The sequence below is a fragment of the Cololabis saira genome, chromosome 19 (genome assembly GCF_033807715.1).
Source record: "Cololabis saira isolate AMF1-May2022 chromosome 19, fColSai1.1, whole genome shotgun sequence".
NCBI lineage: Eukaryota > Metazoa > Chordata > Actinopteri > Beloniformes > Belonidae > Cololabis > Cololabis saira.
The window spans coordinates 19412979-19423236 of record NC_084605.1 but is presented as its reverse complement, the minus strand read 5'-3'; the positions used below and the strand labels follow the sequence as shown (position 1 = coordinate 19423236).

General features: G+C 45.9%; 1 protein-coding gene across 9 annotated transcripts in view; it reads right to left on the bottom strand.

Moving 5' to 3' along the window:
- Nucleotides 1-986: 986 nt before the first annotated feature.
- The window catches only part of LOC133419418 (protein shisa-6), a 93374-nt gene continuing 84102 nt past the window's right edge, over nucleotides 987-10258 (bottom strand). For 4 of the 9 annotated variants that reach the window (XM_061708583.1, XM_061708585.1, XM_061708586.1 and 1 more), the window contains 3 exons: nucleotides 7453-7605; nucleotides 5302-5405; nucleotides 987-3020 (listed from right to left, as the gene is read on the bottom strand). In XM_061708583.1, coding sequence (XP_061564567.1) covers nucleotides 2154-3020; nucleotides 5302-5405; nucleotides 7453-7605 — 1124 coding nt within the window. In that variant the 3' untranslated portion in view covers nucleotides 987-2153. The remainder of the gene's footprint in view (nucleotides 3021-5301; nucleotides 5406-7452; nucleotides 7606-10258) is intronic. The other 5 variants (XM_061708589.1, XM_061708592.1, XM_061708590.1 and 2 more) reach the window with 3 other exon arrangements.

Genomic DNA, 10258 nt, shown 5'->3' with positions numbered 1-10258 from the left:
TTGTCCAGTTCTTTCTATTCAATCTGTGTTTAAATTTAAATGCTGGTAGTTTTTCTGCCGTAATGGCAGTTTTTTTTTGTTTTTTTCCCCCCCTCAAATGAATCATGAATCTATGGAAAATAGGACTGAGACAAGAAAACCAAATGTGTTTGGTTTTACTTATTTCTTCCCCACTTTTATATCGTGCTTATTTCACCTTAACCTTCCATCCATCATAAACTCTTTTGAACACATTTGAGGTGAGAATTAAAAACACAAGCAACAAAGACTCAAAGCCTTCCATTTTTCATGATTGTAAAGCTAAACAACAATGACGTAAAAACCCAAAGTCAGGCTTGAAGTGCTGATACTTTTACAATTATGAGAAAATGAGGAGCGTTAACTCTTATTAGAGATGATAGTCAAAGCAGGTCTGAGTGAGAAAGAAATGTGTTTGCAGCAAAATGACAATTATTAGTCCTGAGCCCAACCCGAATTGCCCACACGTGGGACAATAAAGTGTATTTTAATCTTAAATATGCTTCTGCACCGTCATAAATATAAGACAGGCCGAGAGTTGATTTAACTCTATAACTTTAATTTATTTTATATGTATATGAAGACCTTTTTTTATTGGTTATTGATCCATCTTAAATGATGTGTGTTATTTATCCCAGTTGAAGCTATGAGGACACTCTGAACCTCGAGTTCACTGCAACCATAACGGGGTCTGTAATAAATAAATTAATAAATAAATAAATGAAAAATAAATAAATAAAAGTCCAACCTTTAAGGTTCTTAGACTCTGCTTCTTGTCAGTTTGGACCTCATGAAACTATTCAGGCCTTACGACTCCAGGAAGTGACCGTAGTGCCAGAAATGACGGTTATGAAGAGTGTTTCAGATGTTTTCAATCAAACACACAAGACAAACATTTCTCATGGGGCCGTGATGCATGTTTAGAAAAATATGAATGGTTTATTTTTAGCCTACTTCGACAAGCATTATAATCCATTTCCATGAGACTCAAGCGTCCTGACGACGATGGAACACAGTCTACATCCAAATATGACCCAAGGGTTTCCTGCCGCCAGCAACGTGCGCCTTCACTTCTCGTCCAAACAGTTTTGCAAACAACACACACAGTATAGTATTAATTGATCCTGTCAAAATACTCGGTTAAGTGGGTTTCTATTCTGATCTCACGAAACAGTGATGATTAATAGTTGTGTTTTTAAAGAATCTATCGAAAACAGACAGTCTAATACAAAGTCCATCCAGTACAGACTTGTCCATGGTACTGCTTCTACTATAGCTTATTTACAATTGTCTACTGGAAAACAAAGAAAAGAAGAAGAATCTGCCGTTGTTTTCAGAACAAAACCAAGCTAGCCATCACTATTCAAACTCAATGATAAAACCAGAACAGAATATTTTGTATCGATTGTGCTTTGTAACCCACAGAACCACTTCGTATTGAGAAATGGGGACACACCTGCCAGAGGCACAAATACAGGTGCTGATAACATCCACGTCAGCTTCTCCCACCGAGATCACTACAGCTATGAGGAGGACGGGCGTACACAGAGCCGCTTGTTTTTTTTTTTGGTTTTTCCATTTGTATTTTTTTAAATCTTTATTTCTGTCATTTATATATTTATAAAGTTTATTACAGGCTCACTTGAGGTCATCACCTGCGGTAGAAGTCACAGAGTCAGTTCTTGTGTGTAACCATGCAAAGCCCTTTGAGATTCGCCACAAACGTCCCAGGACGGATCTGTGGGACGGAAACGGGGGCTAATAAAGGCTTAAACGGACACTATCGGTGTTTCCCACTAGAACGGACACGGAACCAGGCTGTGGACGGATAAAATTACCAAGACAATGGAAACAATATTAGGCAAGTTAGCTGGATAATACCCTCCACCACCTCCTCTGGCTGCGGGTGTCGCTGGGTCTGTGTATGCGGTTGTACAGTGTTGCTCGTTGTTCCGGTCTCACGGTAAGCTAGCGGATGAACTGTCCGGGAAAGTTCGCCGGAGTTTCAGTCAAAGAGGAAATGGAACCGCCGCTATCTACTCTGACGGATGGACAGCGTACCCAGCCACCGCACTCAAGCCCACCCTGGTGCACCCTGGTGCTCCTCCGCTGCAGTTCAGCAGCCCCGGCTGGCGCTACACAGTCACCTCGGTCTTGCTGCCTGTGCGGTAGTGCTGCGGCTGCGGCGGCGGCGGCTGCTGGTGGTGCGGCGGGACGTAGTGGAGCTGCTCCACGGTGTGAGTCCGTCTGGAGGCGAACGCCTGCCTCTTATTCACCGTGTGGTTCATGGCTAACGTGTTGGAGTGCACGGCGGCCGCTACCGTCCCGGGCACCCCGCTGCCTCCTCCTCCGCCGCCGCTGCCGTTGTTGGAGGCGCTGGGGTGGGAGTGCATTTTGGTCATCTTGTAGCGATCCATGATGGGAGTGGTGGGTATGAACACGTCCGTGTGTGAGATGGCGCGCGACATGGACTTGTCGCTGCCGCGGAAGCCGCCGGAGTAGCTGCTGACCATGCCGCGCTTCAGCGACATCACCAGCTTGTCCGGCGAAAGCAGAGGATCCTGGGACAGGAGGCGGTCCTGTGAGTACAGGCGGTCTTGTGAATAGAGGCGCTCTTGGGAATAATGGCGGTCTTTAGAGTACAGGTGGTCCTGCGACAGGAGCCGGTCCTTGGAGTACATCCGGTCCTTGGAGTACAGGCGGTCCTGGGAGGTGTGGCGGTCCTGCGGCAGGAGGCGCTCCTGGGAGCGGAGGCGCTCGGCCGACAGCAGCTGTTCGTCGGAGAGGATCCTGCCTCCGTACGGGGACATGTCATTGGAGGACATGCTGTAGTCCGGGTGGGGGGCGCTCTGAGGGGACAGGACTCGGTCCTGGGACATGGCCCTCTGGACGCGCCGGGGCCTCTGCCTCTGCTGGGAGTCCCGCTGCGAGGACTGCGAGGGGCCCTGGGAGATGGAGGACTGGGGGGGCTGGCTCTGGAGCTGCAGCTGCTTTTCCCGGTGCTGGAGAGCAGAAGATAAATGTGTTCAGTTTATTCACAGTCTGAGGAGTAATGGGCTCCTGCAGAGTCACACAAAACAGCAGCTGCACATGGGACTTCTAAGTAAAGTTGCTTTCGTCAACGAAAATTATGACTAAATATTCTCGTCAACGAACCTTTAACACCTGAAGAAAACGAGACGAGACGCAACGAAAATGCTGGTCATGTGACGATAACGATAATTAAATATATAATGCAATATCGTAGACGAATAAAAACCAGATTAAAATTTAGATTACAAAATAAAAATGTTGACCGAGACGACATGAAATGTTCTAACAAAGATCCTCAATCTTCATGTTTTCAGTAGTTTCCTCTGGTCTAGTTCTGCTGCTGGTTGACGTCACGTCCTCCATCCCAGTCGCGGCCCGCGGGGAATCAGATCCAGAAGATGCAGCTGCAGGTTAGAGGCTGATGCCGTTAACGCAGAGCTCTAGGTTCACGTCAATTAAAAACAAAGTTACATAGAGAAAGGGGCCGATGGGCGGCCACGCAGGGATCTGCTCTGGGGCTGGGAGAAGAAGAAGATCCATCTTTGGATACACTTTCCTACATAGACGTGGAAAAGAAAACCCAATGTGTCGTGGAAAAAGAAAAAGATGGGGAGAAATTCGGAAAAATAAATATGTTGTAAACTCAAATTAGAGTCTTCTGCAGGGGCGCCACTAGGCCCTTTTTGGGGGGGCTTGAGCCCCCCCAAAAGAAGTCTCAGCCCCCCCAAAAAAATAGAGACATTTTTTTTTTTTTTTTTTTTTTTTTTTTTTTTTTTTTTCCCCTCTGGTGGTCATTACTAGCAGTTTCTGATTCCACTCAATGCGCTGTGTGTGAGTTCCCCCCTCTATGTTCTTAGGGTGTGCTGACAAACATTTAGGGGGGTTCATCCCACCAAGGGGGCCCTGACTCAGCCCACCCGAAAAGTTTCTAGAACCGCTACTGCCAGGCGCTCCCTCCTCCATCTATGTGCCTAATCCCTTCACTTCACACAGGTCACACACACACACACACACACAACGAAGTAGCCTTTTACAGTCAACAATCATTCTCCCCAGTCCCCACTCATGATGAGACTGTGAGGTGAGCATTGAGCAGTCAGAGTCGTTAGTTACTCAATTAGCGCATATTGATGTGCAAATTAGCGCATACCGTTGTAGTAGCTAAACAAAATAACTTGTCATGTGCCTGCCAGACAGGTGACGATTGGCAAGGCTACCATGACACACCAAGCCAGCCAGCCATCATGCTAGCTCGCAGTAAAGCGGGTCTAAATGGATGCAATGTCTTTTGAGAAACAATATGGGCATAAGTGAAGAACATATTTTCAAACGGGTCTCTTGTTTTCTGAATGAAATTAAGCCCTTCAGAATCGCAAGTGGCTGCTTTTCAACTAGTTGACTGCAAACTCCTGCTTTAGCTTACAGTATATTATTATCTTGTCGGAATATTATTCCAGCCATTAAGTTAGGAAGTTCCATTTGATTTGATTTAATTTTACTTTTGCCTACAAAGCAAAATATTACTTTACTTGAGTCTCCCCTGAAGTGATTTTGGTATTATTTATGCAAGCAAAATTCTACCATAACCTGTATGCAGAATATATATAGAGAAACAATTATTTTTTCATCGCTGTAAAACCACAGAACAGTAAAGAAGATATTGATGTGTATAGGTCTTCATAGATCTAGTCTCTTCATTTTGACCTCAAAGTGCACCAGATTGATCCATTTTTACTTAAAATCTACAAATTTTTCTTCCGGGGGGGCATGCCCCCGGACCCCCCTAGGGGTTCTGTGGTCCATGAACTTTGGTAGGCTGAGCCCCCCCAAAGCTCTGATGCTAAAATCGCCCCTGGTCTTCTGTATCTGGAATGAATGTATTCTTGAGTTTATAAGGTGACAATAATATAATAATAAGATAACCTTGTTTGAATTGTAAAATGGGTTTGGCTAAATACAATCTTTGACTAAAACTAGACTAAAATGGTCCTGGACAATTCTGACTAAAATAAGACTAAAATGCTCAGACTTTTAGTCGACTGAAACTTGACACGACTAAAAGGAGTATGAACGTGACTAAAACTAATAAAAACTAAAATGATAACTTGACCCAAAGACTAGACTAAAAGTAAAATTGAAACAGGCTGACAAAAACAACACTACTTCTAACAGATTCAGATCTGGAAACGCGGAGCTCAAAACAGCAGGGAACATGACCTTGTGTTTGAAGCTCACTGAGATGGAACCCACCTGCTCTTGAGTGATTTTCAGAACATGCATGGGAAGAGTGCTTCGTGCCGCCAGGTCGGGCAGGTGGCGCTTACGACTGTAATGGTCATCGCCTTCTTTATCTGCTGCAGAAGAGAGGAGAAAAACAGGGGGGGAAAGAGGTGAAGAGGGGGTAAATGAAGCAAAGGAAAGGGAAGCGCTGGTAGGCGTTTGAACGGGAGGAGGAGGATCAGACCAAGAGGAAGCGGAGAACATTGCGCACAATGCAGAGAGAGCAGTGCTGGCGGAGCCCATCGGCGCCTCACCTTCCCAAGCTCGTGGAGGGGAATAGAAAACAGAGGGTCACGTATTACATGCTGGACACACGACATTCACACATCCAGACCTCATCGGAGATTCTACAGGAAGCTCTGGCTGTGGGGGCAAACTTTTCAAAGGTCACCTGGAAGTACAAGACAAAGATCCTCAGACACTGAGGAGGGAAGCACACATGCTCGAACTGGAAAATCATTCTTCAGAGCTGCATTCTTCCGAGCTTTCATTTCCTTCAGTGGATGCTTTACCCTTACTCAGAAAACATGCAGATTAAAAAGACAGGAATACACTTTCCGAGACGACACAGTGTAACGGGGAATGTGGAATCAAAGTCATGCCACGCAACACAAACACATGCAAAGGAGACTCGTCCTTGAATACATCATCACACGCAAAATGGCACACATTTATAAAAGCTGTGTCACACGTCTTGTCGGAAAGACAGACGCATAAATGAATAAAAGTGGAAAACATCCATCATTCTGTGAATCGGCGTCCGTGGGTGTCGGCGCAGCCGGTTTAACCCCCAGTGGACACCAAGTGTCATGCTGGAGATGAGGTTCGGAGAGAAGTCCTACACGACGGTTAAAGGTGAGGCCTGTCCTCTCCTCCGCTTGTGAACATGCCACCTGTAAAGATTTGACTTTGCCAAACCCCCCTCCTTCGGAAATCCATTCATCATGAGAGATAACAAAAACAAGATGTTTGTTTCTCAAGCTTAATAATCCTCCAGATCCGGGCAGGGCGATGCGAGCTCATCAAGCATATTATCGCGGAGTGAATGAATAACTCATGAACACACTGTTCTGCGTTGCAGCCGGCAAAGTGCTTTTTCTTCAGTCTGATTCCAATTTGCATTAATAAGCAGAAGCATTCTTCTCTTTTATTTTCTTAACAATGAACCGGCTGCTCCATCTTCCCTTCAGCACAATCCGACACGATCTATCAGTGTGCAGGAAGTAGTTGAGCAGCAACAACGCAAACAGCAAAGACCTTTCGGCTATTTGCTGCAACAAATAATTTGCTTTGAAAGCAGAAAGTCAGTTAAGAAGAATGAAGGACATGTGCTGCAGGATATTTGTACATACATTTGCGGTGGGCTTCAATAGCCGACGATTGAATTCATTTGGGTTTGTTTTACTGCCCATCAGAAGCTATTAAGTTAATTTCCACAAGTGTTCTTGATGTAGAAAGATGATAAATGGCTCTGCATCGCGCTAACCTCTTTCACTGTTCGCTGTGCTAACGGTGACAGGACGAGTTGTAGATCTTCGTCCTACACTTTGACTGCATGCCAGCGGTGAAGTGGACCAGCCATGATGAAATTACACAAGCCCTGAGCAATATTTGCATTTCACTTAGAAAATATCATGAGATGAGACCTCATTACGCAGCACAAATCCAGCTTAGCGCCCCTAAAATCAATACCAAGCAGGGACTGGAGCAAGAAGCCACTCAGTGCACTTATACGCTCCGAGAGAAATAGTGGCTGCAGTCCTTAAAAGTGGAGACGGAGACGCATGGAATATCAATGAGGCTTTGTTTCTGTGAGATGACTGATTTAATGAGAAATAGATGCTTGCTGATTTTGAGTCGAAGCTCCCTTGATCTGCCTAAATATTTATTCAATCGGGAGCTGCCAAATCTGCAGAATAATGTGTATGAATGCTTTCTCGTTTGATGTCCTCAGTGCAGCAATCAAATCACTTTCACAGCGGAAACACTGGAGCCCCTCAGTACGTCCCAGTCAGGAGTCGGGGAGGCACACGTGATGCAGTTTTAAAAATATTCTCTTTCATGCAGGGCGCCGGGGCAGGGATGCCGACTCTTGCACGAGTGCAGTGAACTAAGACCTACTGAGTTTCTTCAGGGATGAGAACCGGCTGATGTCGGCTTTGACGACCGCCTCGTAGGAGGGCGGCAGGTGTGACAGGCTCTGGAAGGAGCGCGAGAAAGACAGGTCGTAGGGCTCCGTCTGCGACGTCAGGATGCCGCTTATCCGATTGTTTTCTAAAGACACATACGCACATATACAGACACAGAAGAGGAAATAATGGGCAGGCTGGCTTCTCCTCGCCCCCTCAAACCCCCCCAGCCCTTCAAAGACACCTAACAAAGATGAGACCGTATGTATCCACCACATCGGACCACCTGCTGGACCGTAGAGAAGAAGAGTGAGCTGGAGCACAAGCTGGGGTTTTAGTTATACAAATATTTCCCGGAGGCAGAGGTGCTCTATTATAATCTCATCTGTATTAAGTAATAATTCATGGCTGGACTCAGGAGCGCTCAATTATAATCGTGCATGTTAATTCAGTTAAGTAAGGAATGGTTTTATAATTTATCACGGCTGCCAGGGCCATCCAGGGCAACGAGTGTCTCATATTAGCTCCAGGAAATTAAAGATTCTAACAAACAAACCTGGGAGATTGGTAGAAACTTGAATTTTTAATGGGTTTTATTGTTCACTCCGGCAAAGTTCAGCTCAATCTGATCCGTTCGTGACCTCCTGAGGATGGCGAGTGATGAATGAAAATCTGCTCTCGCCCGAAAACATAGACATGACATTCATCGGCGTCATCGACAGTCATACGTCCCAGTTTTGGGGTATCTGAAGGCTTTTGTGGCGTCCACAAAATGAGTTGGTTGAGCGTTGGAGAACTTCCCTGACAGCGACGTATAGGAAGTTATCGTTGCAGGACTAGACTGTACGAAAGGTCTGGACCCGAACCGGACGGATCCTCTGAGATCACTCAGGTTTTCTGAAGAGCGGTTTTGGGGTTCTGGTCGATGCCCGGTTGGAGGTAGCCGACTCTTCCTGATCCTGGTTACGGCCCCAGGATCAGGTTACTGCCGCCCCCGCAAAAAAAAAACAAATATGGACAAATCGATGCAACAAATGAGCTTAGAAGTTGGTGTGGCCGTTCCCATTTTACCTCGGTCACCACAAGCCACGTACTAAGCTCATGACAACCTATGCTAACAACCGGTCCTTTTAGTTTCATCGGTCTACACAAGCCTTCGCTGGAGCCACCGGACTCAGCTACCAACAGTTGGCCTTGGTTTTCGGAGCTGGCAGCCAGTGTTGGTAATAATGGCGTTAAAAATAGCGGCGTTAAAAATAGCGATGTTACTAACGCCATTATTTTTTCCCAGTAATGGGTAATCGAACTAATTACTATTTCAAACGTTACAACGCCATTACCGTTACTGACAGTGAAATGTGGCGTGTTACTATACACTGACATGATATCTAATTGCTGTTATCTGATCTGACTCATTCTGAGAGAGTCAGTTTGAGGTGAGTCTGGTGAGTAGGAATGGGCGATATTTTACCGTTTACGATAAACCGTCAAAAAAATTCCTCACGATAAGAATTTGTCATCTCGCGGTAAAAACGATAAATTCCCGTTGATTATGTTTTTGTGTAAAGCTGATTTTTGGAAGGAAGGAAGGAAGGAAGGAAGGAAGGAAGGAAGGAAGGAAGGAAGGAAGGAAGGAAGGAAGGAAGGAAGGAAGGAAGGAAGGAAGGAAGGAAGGAAGGAAGGAAGGAAGGAAGGAAGGAAGGAAGGAAGGAAGGAAGGAAGGAAGGAAGGAAGGAAGGAAGGAAGGAAGGAAGGAAGGAAGGAAGGAAGGAAGGAAGGAAGGAAGTAGATTACCCGTTACTGGGAAAAAATAGCGGTGTTACTAACGCCGCTATTTTTAACGCCGCTATTTTTAACGCTGTTATTCCCAACTCTGGCTGCCAGCTAATAAGCTACTGGCTGTCTGATTAGCCATCTACTGCCTAGAACCAGAAAACAGTCTGTGGTCCGAAGCCTAGGTGGCTGCAGGTAACGGCCCTAGCCGAGCCATCTCCACCTGCAGATCCTCGCAGACCCACCTAAGAAAAGAAAGATGCATTTCTGGACCACCGATGTGATGTAATCAATCTTCAACTTCACATGTCATTAAAACTCCATCATTGGGACATTGGCTTATTGAGAATAAGGTCAATAATTAGATTATTGTTGTCCATGTAAAAGTGGTTGCTGTCTGTTGTCCTGAAGTAGGTGTTGGTAGTGAAATGCATGCTCAGGTCCATCTTTTACCTGCCTTGTAACGTTTTCACAGATCAATAGGAGGTGGCACCCGGGCGTCGATACGATGGGCTTACCGCGGAAAAAGTAATTGAGGCTGTGAAACAGAAAACATCCCCTTGAGTCAAATTTTCCATTTAAAAAAAGGACTCGACTCCAACTCGGCAATCTGGGGAAGGTGCTTGAGTTACTATCAATAAGCATCAATAAGCAAATGAGCCACAGTTTTTTGTTGGTTTGCAGATTAGATTTGAGGTTTGTGAAACCCTCTGAGAGCCTTCTCAGTTCTTGTTTTCTAGTTTCTCTCTGAGTCGGTGTCTGTCCCTCGGAAATGGTGGCATATCTATAACCCCAGCTCGCTGGTGGCGGTGACGGAGCTGTAAGGGCCGACACGTCCGTGAGCGCTCGCTCTGGGACTGACTTGACAGGTGGTATGGTGCTTTGACATGGGGAAACAACGGACGAGGAAAGAAAAGGCAGCGTGAGAGGGAGGGTGGGGGGGGGACAAGACAAGACAAGACACCAAACAACAGCTGTGTGCTGGAGAGTGACCCTGCTCGTGACAGCGCCGTGATGCGATCTGG